This window comes from Salvelinus namaycush, chromosome 20 (genome assembly GCF_016432855.1).
Source record: "Salvelinus namaycush isolate Seneca chromosome 20, SaNama_1.0, whole genome shotgun sequence".
In the NCBI taxonomy this organism is placed as follows: domain Eukaryota; kingdom Metazoa; phylum Chordata; class Actinopteri; order Salmoniformes; family Salmonidae; genus Salvelinus; species Salvelinus namaycush.
Genome location: NC_052326.1, coordinates 47,009,683 through 47,026,201, shown reverse-complemented (window position 1 = coordinate 47,026,201; position 16,519 = coordinate 47,009,683). Strand labels below are relative to the sequence as shown.

At 42.0% G+C, this 16,519-nt stretch overlaps 1 protein-coding gene across 1 annotated transcript in view; it reads left to right on the top strand.

Annotated features, from left to right (window-relative positions):
* LOC120064851 (potassium voltage-gated channel subfamily KQT member 2-like) overlaps window positions 1–13,546 on the top strand; it is an 86,302-nt gene extending 72,756 nt beyond the window's left edge. The window contains exons 13-18 of the mRNA XM_039015444.1: window positions 5,149–5,257; window positions 5,748–5,879; window positions 9,682–9,777; window positions 12,562–12,685; window positions 12,791–13,214; window positions 13,251–13,546. Coding sequence (XP_038871372.1) covers window positions 5,149–5,257; window positions 5,748–5,879; window positions 9,682–9,777; window positions 12,562–12,685; window positions 12,791–13,214; window positions 13,251–13,546 — 1,181 coding nt within the window. The remainder of the gene's footprint in view (window positions 1–5,148; window positions 5,258–5,747; window positions 5,880–9,681; window positions 9,778–12,561; window positions 12,686–12,790; window positions 13,215–13,250) is intronic.
* Window positions 13,547–16,519: the final 2,973 nt, after the last annotated feature.

Sequence of the window (16,519 nt, the reverse complement as noted above, 5' to 3'; positions counted from 1 at the left end):
AAATAGTGCAGTTTTTAGTTTTGCATCCCTTTTTTTAAACCAGAGATCCTACATTCTTACATGTTAAATAGTGCAGTTTTGAGATAAAGTATTTATTTTTGAACATATCTACCAATAATTTATCACAAAAAATATGTTTCTTATGAAGGGTTGTAACACTACGCACATAAAATGTTCAAGTATGTGACATTAGAATGATCCATCATTTGGGGGAAGACATTCATCTACTTATTTGGCACCGTTCGACTATTGTACATCTTGTCACATGTGAGCAATGGAATGAGCTCAAAATCAGACAGATATATACCAATTCGTATAGTGCTGAAAAAGATAGCAGAATTCTTTAGTGAATCTAAAGCAGCAATTCTGGAATTCTGCATTCTGCTAGTGTATCAGTTGGGCCATGCTCATGTGTAGTCATAGCTTAAACTGATTTTCAGAGAGTGACATTTTGATTGAGTTTGCTAGCTAGCTTATTGTACATACAATGCAGATTTCCACAGCATTATCACTGTTTGCTGCATGACAGTGTAGAGTTTTTTACTGTCAAATTACCATTTTATCATAACATGCCTTTTTATAATTTTGCAGAACAATAAGGGAATGCAACTAGAATGACAATCTTGGTAACACTTTCTATGAATACCCTATTCACAATGCATTTTTAAACCCTTATGAAATATAGGCACTATATGTGTGCTTATAATGCGTTATGAAGAGGTTATTTGTAGGAATTGGTACCAAAATCGTTGTATTATTTTTATTTAGATATTCAGTATTCATAAAAGCATGTTTTCTATGAATCCTCTTTTTAAATGATTGGTTGTTGGATAATGTTGAATGTTCAATGGATGTCAAATGATAATTTTCACAGATCAGAGATAAGTTGCCCAAAATGGATAATTTAATCAGGCCGATCTCATGATCCTGAAATAGTATTTTTTCTTGATGTTAAAGCATAAATAATGTAAATGTTGAACAGCTAAAATGTATGTAAAGTTATTTGAATGCACTAACCAGAATGGTTCGTTTACTTGATGACAAGAATTTACGTCCATATTTATCAGTTCCTATTTAGATACTGGATTTGAGTGAAAATTGTATTTTCTTCTCCTGAAGGTACAATACAGCAACAATGTACAATAATTAAGAGGTTACTATGAGTAAAAACGTATTATTATCCACATGCTTGGAGGTATTTTACCAACCATATATCTAGCATGCATTTGCAATTTCAATTATTTCCAAATAATACAGTCTAATCTCCTAATCTCCCAGTCCTAGTGCGCAATCAGGCTTCTTGTTGCTGCACTCCTTTCTTCTTCAGTCAATTCCACTAATTACTGTACCTAACTACATTTAAGGGATTCACATCATTTTTACTTTATCACGCCTCCACTTCACAATACAGATCTGGAAATACCCCCACAGTCCTGCATTGTACCTTCAGAGAGGTTGTGTAATACATGACAATATACCCACTGACACAACTGAATATCACCACTGCCCTCTGGTTCTTTTACATCATCATATTCTATTTCATTTCCTAATAAGCCTGTTTTTGTTCATCCCCCCCCCTCCACACACACACACTATTTAACCAGCTTTAATGAATTGTCTTTTCCTCCTCCTCTCCACTTCCTTTGCAGCAATTGAGGGGTTAATCAGTAAGAACCCCCGTGTCTGCTAGGGGGGATGTCCACCAGATCAAAACCAATAGAACCTACTGTTGATATGATAGAAGCAATAGAATGCATGCCCAACTCTTAGATCCATTTCATGAGCACAGTAGTGGACGGGTCCCGCCATTTCCATAATAGACCACTCCAACTCGAAGCAAGCAGCCCCAAAGCCATGCACTCAACTCAAAATGGCTGCCGCTGTTGCATTCTAACCTGCATGAAGGAAACCATCCAATCTCACAGAGTCAGTCAGCCTTCGGCGCCTACTAAGGGCCCTTAAACACAGCACTACAGAACAGTGACACTTGTTCCCCTCCCTCCCCTTAAAATGGAAGCCATGTTGGGGAAGATGTGTTGCATTTTCATGGATCTGTTGTTTGGTTGGCGTTAAGAGCACCATGTTTTGGTCTGTTGGAGTGAAACTGGGATAGGTCAATGCTGTGACCCAAAAATATTCACACCTTCATAAGGCAAGTTCAAGCTCACTTTTTTTTCTCAATACAGATATCTGCTTTATATTTATTGAGTTCTGAGTTCACACAGACATATAGTACTTGATTATACTAGATACAGTGCCTTTGGAAAGTATTCAGACCCATTGACTTTTTCCACATTTTGTTAGGTTACAGCCTTATTCTAAAATTGATTACATACACAAATTTTTTTCATCATCAAAATACGCACAATACCCCATAATGACAAAGCGAAACAGGTTTTTAGACAATTTTGCTAATTTATTAAAATAAAAAACAGAATTATTACATTTACATAAGTATTCAGACCCTTTACTCAGTACTTGTTGAAGCACCTTTAGCAGCGATTACAGAATTGAGTCTTCTTGGGTATGATGCTACAAGCTTGGCACACCTGTATTTTGGGAGTTTCTCCCATTCTTCTCTGCAGATCCTCTCAAGCTCTATCGGGTTGGATGGGGAGCGTTGCTGCACAGCAATTATCAGGTCTCTCCAGAGATGTAAGATCGGGTTCCCGTCCGGGCTCTAGCTGGGCCACTCAAAGACATTCAGAGACTTGTCCCGAAGCCACTCCTGCATTGTATTGGCTGTGTGCTTAGGGTTGTTGTCCTGTTGCAAGGTGAACCTTCGCCCCAGTCAGAGGTCCTGAGCAGGTTTTCAGCAAGGATCTCTCTGTACTTTGCCCAGCTCATCTCTCCCTCGATCCTGACTAGTCTCCCAGTCCCTACCACTGAAAAACAGCCCCACAGCATGATGCTGCCACCACCATGCTTCACCGTAGGGATGGTGCCAGGTTTCCTTTAGACGTGACGCTTGGCATTCATGCCAAAGAGTTCAATCTTGGTTTCGTCAGACCAGAGAATCTTGTTACTCATAGTCAGAGTCTTTAGATGCCTTTTGGCAAAACCCAAGCGGGCTGTCATGTGCCTTTTACTGAGGAGTGGTTTTCGTCTAGCCACTACCATAAAGGCCTGATTGGTGGAGTGATGCAGAGATGGTTGTCCTTCTGGAAGGTTCTCCCATCTCCACAGAGGAACTCTAGAGCTTTGTCAGAGTGACCAATGGGTTCTTGTTCACCTCCCTGACCAAAGCACTTCTCCCCCGATTGCTTAGTTTGGCCAGGCGGCCGGCTCTAGGAAGAGTCTTGGTGGTTCCAAACTTCTTACATTTAGGAATGATGGAGGCCACTGTGTTCTTCAATGCTTCAGACATTTTTTGGTACCTTTCCCCAGATCTGTGCCTCGACACAATCCTGTCTCGGAGAACTATGGACAATTCCTTCGACCTCATGGCTTGGTTTTTACTCTGACATGCACTGTCAACTGTGGGACCTTATATAGACAGATGTGTGCCGTTCCAAATCATGTCCAATCAATTGGATTTACCACAAGTGGACTCCAATCAAGTTGTAGAAAAATGTCAAGGATGATCAATGGAAACAGGATGCACCTGAGGTCAATTTTGAGTCTCATAGTAAAGGGTGTGGATGGTTATGTGAAAAAGGTATTTCTGTTTTGAAATTTTTATACATTTGCTAAAATTTCAAAAAAACAGTTTTCGCTTTGTCATTATGGGGTATTGAAATGTAGATTGCTGAGGATTTAATCCATTTTAGAATAAAAGCTGTAACTTAAACAAAATGTGAAAAAAGTCAAGGGGTCTGAATACTTTCCGAAGAATAACAAAGCCACTGACACACCATAAAACCATTATGGTCTTAAAAAGAGAGAAATCTACTGTATACTCTCTCAAATACAGCACCAACAATGAATTATAGAGGGAGGGATTTTCTCAGCCCTTTCACAAGTGCAGTCTGAACCTTGGCAAATTGCCAACTTGAGTCTGACCTTTCAGAGCCCCAAAATAGAAAACCAATCCATTACAATAATTGAAAGTGAAATGTGTGACTGCACAAGCAAAGATCCACACTCCTCTGCCTCCAACTTCAAGTCAAAAGACCAGTAAGTGTAGTGACTCAGCCGCACATAAAAAAGTTTGATACAGAAAGGAGTATCAGAAATATTCTATGCTAAATATAATGAATGATATACAGTACGGACGGTTTACAATGTTATACTGTCGCACTGTTTTCACTTTTAGTTTAGTTCAAGATATAGCAAGATCATTTGATCACAGAGTTAGCTGTCCTGCTATAGCTTGTATATAACTGCTTTTGAGCATCCATGTTTTGTACTGTAGATACATAGTCCCCCCTTCTGTCAAATCACATTCTGCAGATTGAAACACCTTAAACGACTTTCTCTGTATAGACCTACAGGTGTAGGATCTTCATTTGAGGCAGATTGCAACGGCAGGGAAAATAATCCTGCAGCAACAGGAAATGGAATTATAATTCATGGACATTTTTTGTAGGGGTTGATACATTTTCGTTAGAGACATTTTAAAGTGGAAATTACAAACTTTCAAAGCCTTTTTAAACCTCAAATATATTATAAGTGTGCATTTCCTGCTGTGCAGGAAAATTCTCAGCAACAAAAGTGATCAAATTAAGATCCTACATCTGTACACCTAGAACTTGACTGTCTCAAACTGCTGATTGACTAGGCTGTGGTCCACTGCAGAGGCCTGTCCTGCTGAGGATGCTAGCTGCTAGCGTAGCTTCAGACATGAGCACACTGGCTTCGGCACGGCACGCCACACATTTATATTTTTGGGCCACAGTAGTAAGATTAACCCCTTAACCTCTAACTGGTACCACTATGTCCCCCCACCCCCTTTTCCTTTACCTTATCCTGCATTGGCCAATGAGATGAACCGACACTGCCATTAACCTGCCCTCGATTCGACCCGGCTCCCAATCCCCCACTGTAACCCTGGGCTGTGCAAGTTAATGGCCGTGCCTTGCCTTCGCTTGGTTCCATGCAGACTGACATCCTAAAATATGGAATGAGAGTGCAGATGACAGCTCAGCGTTTCCATCCCACAGGAACACGCTAACACCGGAGCTGTCATGTGCTTGTTGTGTTTCGTAGAAGCCAGCCTCCCTGGTGAGGACATAGCGGACGACAATAAGAGCTGCCACTGTGAGTTTGTCCCTCCGGACTTAACTCCCGGACTCAAGGTCTCCATCAGGGCCATTTGGTAAGCCAAGACAAGTGTTGTCTTTCAGAGTGGGTCTGGCTCAGTTCTAGTGTTGCAAAATGTCTAACTTTTCCAAAATTCCCAGGTCCTTATTTCCAGTTTAATCACTCCTGAATCTGGGAATATTTCAACTGAGATTTCTTGGAATCTTTCAACTGGGATTTCTGGGAATCTTTCAACTGGGATTTCTGGGAATCTTTCAACTGGGATTTCTGGGAGTTTGGGGGAAAGTTACAGACATTAGTGTAATTTTACAATCCTAGTCAGGTCCCAATCTCAATCTCTCATTTGATCTGTATTATTTTCCAGACCAGCGCTAGAATACTCAATTTGGGAAAATCGGTTTACGCTGTTATACAGACATGTATAAAGTTAATTAAGATGTCTCATACCCCACATAATTCCCCCCAACCCTAGTAGAATGATCATACATCTATGAAATGTCCCCTTGAGGTTGTGTTCATATCTGAAAGATCTCTCTCTTCCTCAGCATTATGAGGTTCATGGTCTCCAAGAGGAAGTTCAAAGAGAGCCTGCGGCCGTACGACGTGATGGACGTCATAGAGCAGTATTCAGCCGGCCACTTGGACATGCTGGCCCGCATCAAAAACCTCCAGTCCAGGCAAGATACCCTCCCTCTCTCCTTCTCTTAGTCTCTCTCTAAGAAACAGGTCTTTTGCCACACTTTTAGATCCCTGGGTACAGCACTCGATTAGAGCGTGAGGTTACAATTACATTGCATGCCTCGTTGTGTCCTCCTGTGTTTGATGTCCATAATGTCTGTTTTCTGTAGTGATGTCTGATCTCTCGAGTGATGTCTGATCTCTCTTGTGATGTCTGTTCTCTGTAGTGATGTCTGATCTCTCGAGTGATGTCTGATCTCTGTAGTGATGTCTGATCTCTCTAGTAATGTCTGATCTCTCTTGTGATGTCTGTTATCTGTGGAGATGTCTGTTCTCTCTAGTGATGTCTGTTCTCTGTGGTGATGTCTGTTCTCTGCGGAGTTGTCTGTTCTCTGCGGTGATGTCTGATCTCTCTAGTGATGTCTGGTCTCTGTAGTGATGCCTGTTCTCCGTGGTGATGTCTGATCTCTCTAGTGATGTCTGATCTCTCTAGTGATGTCTGATCTCTCTAGTGATGTCTGATCTCTCTAGTGATGTATGTTCTCTGTAGTGGTGTCTGTTCTCTGTAGTGATGTCTGTTCTCTCTGGTGATGTCTGTTCTCTCTAGTGATGTCTGTTCTCTCTAGTGATGTCTGTTCTCTCTAGTGATGTCTGTTCTCTAGTGATGTCTGTTCTCTAGTGATGTCTGTTATATGTAGTGATGTCTGTTCTCTGTAATGATGTCTGTTCTCTGTGGTGATGTCTGATCTCTCGAGTGATGTCTGATCTCTCTAGTGATGTCTGATCTCTCTAGTGATGTCTGATCTCTCTAGTGATGTCTGATCTCTGTAGTGATGTCTGATCTCTCTAGTGATGTCTGTTTTCTGTAGTGTTGTCTGTTATCTGTGGTGATGTCTGTTCTCTGTGGTGATGTCTGATCTCTCTGGTGATGTCTGATCTCTCTAGTGATGTCTGATCTCTCTTGTGATGTCTGCTCTCTCTGGTGATGTCTGTTCTCTAATGATGTCTGTTATATGTAGTGATGTCTGTTATATGTAGTGATGTCTGTTATATGTAGTGATGTCTGTTATGTGTAGTGCTGTCTGTTACATGTAGTGATGTCTGTTCTCTCTAGTGATGTCTGTTCTCTCTAGTGATGTCTGTTCTCTCTAATGATGTCTGTTATATGTAGTGATGTCTATTCTCTGTAGTGATGTCTGTTATATGTAGTGATGTCTGTTCTCTCTAGTGATGTCTGTTCTCTCTAGTGATGTCTGTTATATGTAGTGATGTCTGTTCTCTGTAGTGATGTCTGTTATATGTAGTGATGTCTGTTCTCTCTAGTGATGTCTGTTCTCTCTAGTGATGTCTGTTATATGTAGTGATGTCTGTTCTCTCTAGTGATGTCTGTTATATGTAGTGATGTCTGTTATATGTAGTGATGTCTGTTCTCTGTAGTGATGTCTGTCATATGTAGTGATGTCTGTTCTCTCTAGTGATGTCTGTTCTCTCTAATTATGTCTGTTCTCTCTAGTGGTGTCTGTTATATGTAGTGATGTCTGTTCTCTCTAGTGATATCTGTTCTCTCTAGTGATGTCTGTTATATGTAGTGATGTCTGTTATATGTAGTGATGTCTGATCTCTCTAGTGATGTCTGTTATATGTAGTGATGTCTGTTATATGTAGTGATGTCTGTTATATGTAGTGATGTCTGTTATATGTAGTGATGTCTGATCTATCTAGTGATGTCTGTTATATGTAGTGATGTCTGTTATATGTAGTGATGTCTGTTATATGTAGTGATGTCTGTTCTCTCTAGTGATGTCTGTTATATGTAGTGATGTCTGTTCTCTAGTGATGTCTGTTCTCTCTAGTGATGTCTGTTATATGTAGTGATATCTGTTATATGTAGTGATGTCTGTTATATGTAGTAATGTCTGTTCTCTCTAGTGATGTCTGTTCTCTCTAGTGATGTCTGTTATATGTAGTGATGTCTGTTCTCTCTAGTGATGTATGTTATATGTAGTGATGTCTGTTCTCTCTAGTGATGTCTGTTATATGTAGTAATGTCTGTTCTCTCTAGTGGTGTCTGTTATATGTAGTGATGTCTGTTCCCTCTAGTGATGTCTGTTCTCTCTAGTGATGTCTGTTATATGTAGTGATGTCTGTTATATGTAGTGATGTCTGTTCTCTCTAGTGATGTCTGTTATATGTAGTGATGTCTGTTCTCTCTAGTGATGTCTGTTCTCTCTAGTGATGTCTGTTCTCTCTAGTGATGTCTGTTCTCTCTAGTGATGTCTGTTATATGTAGTGATGTCTGATCTCTCTAGTGATGTCTGTTCTCTCTAGTGATGTCTGTTATATGTAGTGATGTCTGTTATATGTAGTGATGTCTGTTCTCTCTAGTGATGTCTGTTCTCTTTAGTGATGTCTGTTCTCTCTAGTGATGTCTGATCTCTCTAGTGATGTCTGTTCTCTCTAGTGATGTCTGTTATATGTAGTGATGTCTGTTATATGTAGTGGTGTCTGTTATATGTAGTTATGTCTGTTATATGTTGTTTTGTCTGTTATATGTAGTGATGTCTGTTATATGTAGTTATGTCTGTTCTCTAGTGATATATGTTATATGTAGTTATGTCTGTTCTCTCTAGTGATGTCTGTTATATGTAGCGATGTCTGTTCTCTCTAGTGATGTCTGTTCTATCTAGTGATGTCTGTTCTCTGTGGTGATGTGTTCACACACCATTCACCAGGAATCAGAGGATGATTGACAATTAATGTTAGTGGTCCCATGTGGCTCAGTTGGTAGAGCATGGCGCTTGCAATGCCAGGGTTGTGGGTTCGATTCCCACGGGGGGCCAGTACAAAAAAGTATGAATGTATGTACTTGTAAGTCGCTCTGGATAAGAGCGTCTGCTAAATGACTTAAATGTAAATGTAATGATATTCCCGAGTCCCACCAACATCACGCCGTAGGCTACTGTACCCCAACAATGACAAGAGAGGATAGCGAATTCAGTGAATCAGTGACTTTTTCTGAAACGTTGATGTAGTCTGCTTCTTTATAACTCTCCAGCAGTGTGAGTCTGTATGAATGTTAATACAACTCTTATCAAGCCAATCAACATTTGGCCTGACCTGCTCCTTGCAAAGGGGCATATTCTGAAGTCATTGTATGATGTTAAGAGGTTCACCATAAAGTGTCCAACTTCTAAAGACACAACTCTGGGATCCATGACCAAGGGAATTTTCTGTGAGGTTGTTCTTACCCAGTGCAACCAGCCATTGCAAATTAAGAGTTATGGTGAGGTTTGTTCGTCCAAAAGGTCAGAGTTCATTGAATCTGAATTCCGAGTCTATACGCATCCCACAACATTTACATTGTTTACATTGTAGTCATTTAGCAGACGCTGTTATCCAGAGTGACTTACAGATAGCTAGGTGAAACAACCACATATCTCAGTCATAGTGCGTACATTCTTCCTCAATAAAGTAGCAAAGGCAGGGCTAGTGGTTAGGGTTCCACATGTATGTAAATATATTCCTACTTATAACAGAAAAATGTTCATATCAAAATCTCCTCACTATTTTTTAAAATGATGGCTTCACTGTCATATCATACAGCTATAGTCTGCGATTATTTTACCAAATGAAAAAACATCCCTTTGGAAAATGTGTTTTGGAAAATACATATTTTTCCTTGTCTTTTGTCTCCTGGTTCTGTTGTTTTGGTTTCGTTCATTTCATGTGCGCTTGTCGGACTGGTCCGTGTTGCGCCTTCATCCTGCATTGTGGATGTGTCTTCTCTATTCACTTTGCCAGGATAGATATGATTGTTGGTCCCCATGGACCCTCAACTCCACGCCATAAGAAGTATTCATCTGATGGACCCAAAGAGTCACCCAAATACTCTCCTAGGTTAGCCCTCACCAGACTGCCTCTCTCTCATCAAGAGATTCTCCTGAGTTCCTTATCCATTCTGTTGACAAGCAGCGGAAACCTTTTTTTGGCTCGGCCTACTGTATGTGACAGCATGTGACTAGCTGTGTCTATAAAGAGGTGTGACGCCGTGACTTTATCAAAATGGCAAATATCTTACTGCAAGCAGCAATTAATGAGTTATTCTCAGTAAATAACTACTGAAACTCATTGACTCATATTGTCTCTTTGAGTGCTAATCGGCTGAATACATAGTGTATACATTGTATACACATACAGTATAACACGTGCAATTTTGTTTCTTCTAATTTTTCTTGCACTATACTGCAATGATTTTACCAGAGAATGAATAAAAGTAGAATAAAAGTTAAAGAAGACTAACTTGGTTTATCCAATAGTTAAGAATATGGTAAATGCTCCCGTAGGACATAGGAGAAGCTCATATACTGTAGGTAAGTAGTCAAGTCAAGTAGCCGAACAAAAAAAGTGTTGAGCTGAATCGCCTGCAATACATTGACAATGACGAGCTTATACATACAAATAATAAGATACAGCTACTGCTTATGCCCTATGAGGCGACTATGAACAGTATAGTATGTTCTCTGGTTTTGGATGCATGTTGGCATGAGGCGTATTGAAGCATGCCACACGATGTACAAGGTCCATTTCAGAAGTTTGCATAGTTTCTAGTCTTGGCTGCCTGGGATGGTTGGGAAATTGGTGAGCATGTTTTACCTGACTATGAAGCAGTTCTGTGAATAATATTTTTATACTGAGGATTTTTCTCTCTTATTCAGACGTTTAAAATGGTAGTTCATTGCTAACCCTCTTACAGATGTAGGATCTTAATTTGAGACTTTACTACAGCAGGAAAATAATTCTACAGCATCAGGAAATGTGAATTATTATGTAGATTATAGTTAGACATTTTTGTCGGGGTTGATACATTTTTCCTAAGGGAAAATCAAGTCTGACATTTCAAGTGGAAATTACAAACTTCAGAAGCCTTTTTAAACCTCAAAACTATACAAGTTTAAATATCCTGCATTGCAGAAAAGTTATGCTGCAACAGGGTGATCAAATGAAGATCCTACATCTGTATAAGTAGGCCTCAGTCAGAGTTAAATCTAGTGTAGAAGGTTCATGGTGCTTCAGGGCAATAAGTATAGCTGATCCAATATGTCCAAGCCATTTTTTCAGTGACACTTTACTTGAATCAACCTCCCGTTTTAGTGTACACATTTGATTAACACTTTACTCAAAGCTTTCATAATGCCTACAGAACCTTTCATAATGCCTACAGAACTTTTAATAATGCCAACAGAACCATTCATAATGCCAACAGAACCTTTCATAATGCCAACAAAAACGTCTCATAATGCCTGCAGAACCTCTCATAATGCCTACATCACCTCTCATAATGCCTACATCACCTCTCATAATGCCTACAGAACCTTTCAATATACCTACAGAACCTTTGTCATAGCAGTCATAGAACCCATGTCATGACAACTTGCCTTACACTTTGACAACTGGCTTAACAATGTTATGAAGCAGAACATATATGGCAACCTACCATGTCTAGAAACTTCAGGGTTTTTAAGACCTTTATTATAACCTACCATCTCTAGAAACTTCATAGGGTTTTTAAGACCTTTGTTATAACCTACCATGTCTAGAAACTTCAGGGTTTTTAAGACCTTTATTATAACCTCTCAACTTGAAGTAACGTGTTTCTGTATTGTCTTGCTGGGGTTCAAGAGCCCATGAATGGCACTGATGAGTAGTTGAGATAAAAAACTAACCCTGCATCCTCCAAGGCCCTACCTAGGTCCCCCTCCTCCTCCTCCTCCTCCTCCATCTCCTCCTCCTCCTCCTCCTCCTCCTCCATCTCCTCCTCCCCCTCCTCCTTCTCCTCCTCCTCCTCCTCCTCCTCCCCCTCCTCCATCTCCTCCTCCTCCTCCTCCTCCCCTCCTCCTTCTCCTCCTCCTCCTCCTCCTCCTCCCCCTCCTCCATCTCCTCCTCCTCCTCCTCCTCCTCCTCCTTCTCCTCCTCCTCCTCCTCCTCCTCCTCAATCTCCTCCTCCTCCTCCATCTCCTCCTCCTCCTCCTCCCCCTCCTCCTTCTCCTCCTCCTCCTCCCCCTCCTCCTCCTTCTCCTCCTCCTCCTCCTCCTCCTCCTCCTCCTCCTCCTCCTCCTCCTCCTCCTCCTCCTCCTCCTCCTTCTCCTCCTCCTCCTCCTCCTCCTCCTCCTCCTTCTCCTCCTCCTCCTCCTCCTCCCCCTCCTCCTCCTCCTTCTCCTCCTCCTTCTCCTCCTCCTCCTCCTCCTCCTTCTCCTCCCCCTCCTCCTCCTCCTCCTCCTCCCCCTCCTCCTCCTCCTCCATCTCTCCATTGTCTGAACACACTGTAATACATGTTATGCCATGCCATCCCATGCATGAGCCTGTCTGACCCCCAATGTGCTCAGCGCTAGGAAGGCGAGAGCTGTACCCGAGTGTGTGGCACTCTCCTCTCAACACCTGCACTCCTCTACCCCTTGCAGTAGGATCAGATATTGTCAGGTTATACACTTCCACTTGTTATACCATGGACCTGAGTTGAAGGTCAGAGATCATTTTAGAGTAGAATATAGTACTGTAAGTGCTTTGTTTTGTTGTGGTATACATTTTTAAGGTGATATAAGGTGTCAATTTCAAGTAGGTTTGCTTCAACTCTATTGGCTTGATACTAGACGGACGTTACCTGTTTGTGTTTTGAATCGGTAGAGTTGACCAGATTGTTGGTCGAGGTACTCCAATCACAGATAAAGACCGTCCCAAAGGAACCACTGACAGTGGGGTTGAAGAGGACACAAGCATGATGGGGCGCCTAGGGAAAATGGAGAAACAGGTAAGGTATACTGTTATCTGGTGATGGCAATATTCATTGTATACCTTTGTTTCACTTGGGCTTTCCAACTGTCCATCACACCATGGTGTCTTCCCTTCTGAGCAGGTCATGTCAATGGAAAGGAAGCTGGACTTCTTGGTGAACATCTACATCCAGCGCATGGGCATCTCCCAGTCGGAGACGGACGCCTACTTTGGGTCCAAGGAGCCCGAACCAGCACCGCCTTACCACAGCCCTGTGGACCACATGGAGAAGAGTGGCTCCATCACCAAGATCATCCGATCCAACAGCTCTATCGGACAGAAGAACTTTGACCCACCGCCATCCTGTTCCGGCCCGGGGGTCCACTGCCCACCCTCCACCTCCTGGCAGCAGCACAACGTCAGCGAGTTCCACCAGCCGAGCCAAGGCAACTTACCCTCTCCTGTAGGTGATCACTCCTTGGTCCGTATCCCTCCTCCGCCGGCCCACGAGCGCTCCTCTGGAGGCCACAATGGGAGCAATCGGGGATCCCACCGCAACAGCGGTGGTGGAGGTGGAGGTGGTGGAGGAGGAGGAGGTGGAGGCAGTGGCGAAGGGGATAGAGAGGGCAAGCCAGACAGCGACACGTCCATCTCTATCCCCTCAGTGGACCACGAGGAGCTGGAGCGCTCCTTCAGTGGCTTCAGCATCTCCCAGTCCAAGGAGAATCTGGACTTCCTGAACAACAGCTATTTCAGTGGCGTAGCCCGCTGCGCCAAGGTAAGGCCCTACATCGCAGAAGGTGAGTCCGACACTGACTCCGACCTCTGCGCCCCCTCACCCAACTCGGCCACCGGGGAAGGCGCTTACGGGGACCGAGGGTGGTCAGGATCCAAGTAGGCCAAAACTGGAACCTCATATAAATGGGGCCATGGTGACTCTGCCTTGGAGTTCAGAGCTAAGAGTCTGATATGCTGGGTGTGAGGCCGCTGCTACCACCAATGGTACATGTGAGGACAGAGTCACCCAGCTCCTCTTAAATGACTGCAACGTAGAGTGAGAAAAAGGGTTTATCAGACCACACTCCAGCAGTTTTTACTGAGAAAGAGCCTGTAGTTTTTCATACTCGGAAGGTTTGCAGCAACTTGACTTAGAGTACACACATTTGTTCTCATGTATTCACACACTCATCAAGGTTAAGTTTGCCAGTGATTTAAAAAAAATATCTGACCCTGGAATGGAATGCAGATTAATTGCCAACCTTCTATATTATGATTGAGATGGTTAAAGAGTTATCACACAGAAGATACAGGTCCCGTGTGGCTCAGCTGGTAGACCACAGCACTTGCAATGCCAGGGTTGTGGGTTCGATTCCCACAGGGCATCAATACGAACCAACGTATTGCTCTAGATAAGAGTGTCTCCTAAATGACAAAAAAAAAGAGTAATTATATAAAATATACTTGAATTTGATCTAAACTCTGACATTCATGTTCTTTTGCTGTATCTCTTTGTTTTTGATACGTGGCATAAGAGATTCCCAATTGCATCTAAAATGTAATGTATTGTATTTCTATCCCAAATGACTTATTATTTACAGTGGACAACAGAGGACATGTTTTGCATTATGGTTGATCAGCTAAACACATATATTTCAAAGGAATGTAATATTATCAACATTATGGCTCGTGTCCATAAGCACTATGGGATAAAGGGACGTGATAATCAGTTCTATGTGCACTATTCTGTTGTGGTTGTTGTACAAAAACACTGATGGTATTTACATCACACTACTTACTAAAGATATTGTACATATTCTATTCAATACCAACTACCCACAATATTGCATTTGTGATATCCACAAATATGCTTTCTATAGGTAGAGGTACATTTGGTTTAGTCTGTATATGATCTGTAAAGATGTATTTTATTGATTTGTATATATCAAATCATTTAGATGTGTGTATTTATTTATTAATTTCCTGTAAGAATTATATATGCAACTTGGGCACAAATGCCTTGCAGCTGTCTTGATTTTCTTTATTTTATTAATTTTTGCTAAAAAAAGTGTGTCTAAGAATCAATTATTCAAATGCACTAACACTTAACAGCTAGATCAATGACATAACACTCAACTGGAAAAATTAACATACTTCACTAATGTAAAATTACAACAGCTACAGTTAGATGGAAGGTTTGATATTTTGTTGGTATAAAATATAATTTCAAGATTATAACAATTTTAACAAAATATTCAGGCAGGCCTACCTCACTTCCCACTGCTGAACACAGGACAGGCTTCACACTGCTTCACACAGGACAGACGTCACACTGCTTCACACAGGACAGACGTCACACTGCTTCACACAGGACAGACGTCACACTTCTGAACACAGGACAGGCTTCACACTGCTTCACACAGGACAGGCTTCACACTGCTTCACACAGGACAGGCTTCACACTGCTTCACACAGGACAGGCTTCACACTGCTTCACACAGGACAGACGTCACACTGCTTCACACAGGACAGACGTCACACTGCTTCACACAGGACAGACGTCACACTTCTGAACACAGGACAGACGTCACACTGCTGAACACAGGACAGGCTTCACACTGCTGGACACAGGACAGGCTTCACACTGCTTCACACAGGACAGGCTTCACACTGCTTCACACAGGACAGGCTTCACACTGCTTCACACAGGACAGGCTTCACACTGCTTCACACAGGACAGGCTTCACACTGCTGAATAAAGAACAAGCTTTCCACTGAATAGAGAACAGGCTTCTCACTGATGAACACAAGAGAGGCTTAATTCACACTGCTGAACACAAGACAGGCTTCCCACTGCTGGACACAGGACAGGCTTCACACTGCTTCACACAGGACAGGCTTCACACTGCTGAATAAAGAACAAGCTTCCCACTGAATAGAGGACAAGCTTCCCACTGAATAGAGGACATGCTTCTCACTGATGAACACAGGACAGGCTTCCTTCCCAATGTTGCACAGGACAGGCTTCTTTCTCACTGCTGAACACACTTTGACATGATATTTCATGTAAGCCAACATGGGGACATTCAACAAACTGTGTTATCATTTGAAAAGGCCTTTGGTCCATTAATGCTGCAATAATTTGGGTAATTATGTTTAAAATGGATTCATTGTGTAATGTTTCATTGTTGTATTTTCAAAGGAAAAATCATGTACGAACGTACACGACCAGTCAAAAGTTTTAGAACACCTACTCATTCAAGGGTTTTTCTTTATTTTTACTATTTTCTACATTGTAGAATAATAGTTAAGACATAACATCTATGAAATAACACATATGCAATCATGTAGTAACCAAAAAGGTGTTAAACAAATCAAAATATATTTAATATTTGAGATTCTTCAAATAGCCACCCTTTGCCTTGATGACAGCTTTGCACACTGTTGACATTCTCTCAACCAGCTTCACCTGGAATGCTTTTCCACCAGTCTTGAAGGAGTTCCCACATATGCTGAGCACTTGTTGCCAGCTTTTCCTTCACTCTGCGGTCCAACTCATCCCAAACCATCTCAATTGGGTTGAGGTCGAGTGATTGTGGAGGCCAGGTCATCTGATGCAGCACTCCATTACTCTCCTTCTTGGTAAAATAGCCGTTACACAGCCTGGAGGTGTGTTGAGTCATTGTCCTGTTGAAAAACAAATGATAGTCCCACTAAGCCCAAACCAGATGGGATGGCGTATCACTGTAGAATGCTGTGGTAGCCATGCTGGTTAAGTGTGCCTTGAATTCTAAATAAATCACAGACAGTGTCACCAGCAAAGCACCCCCACACGATCACTCCTCCTCCTCCATGCTTCACGGTGGGAACCACA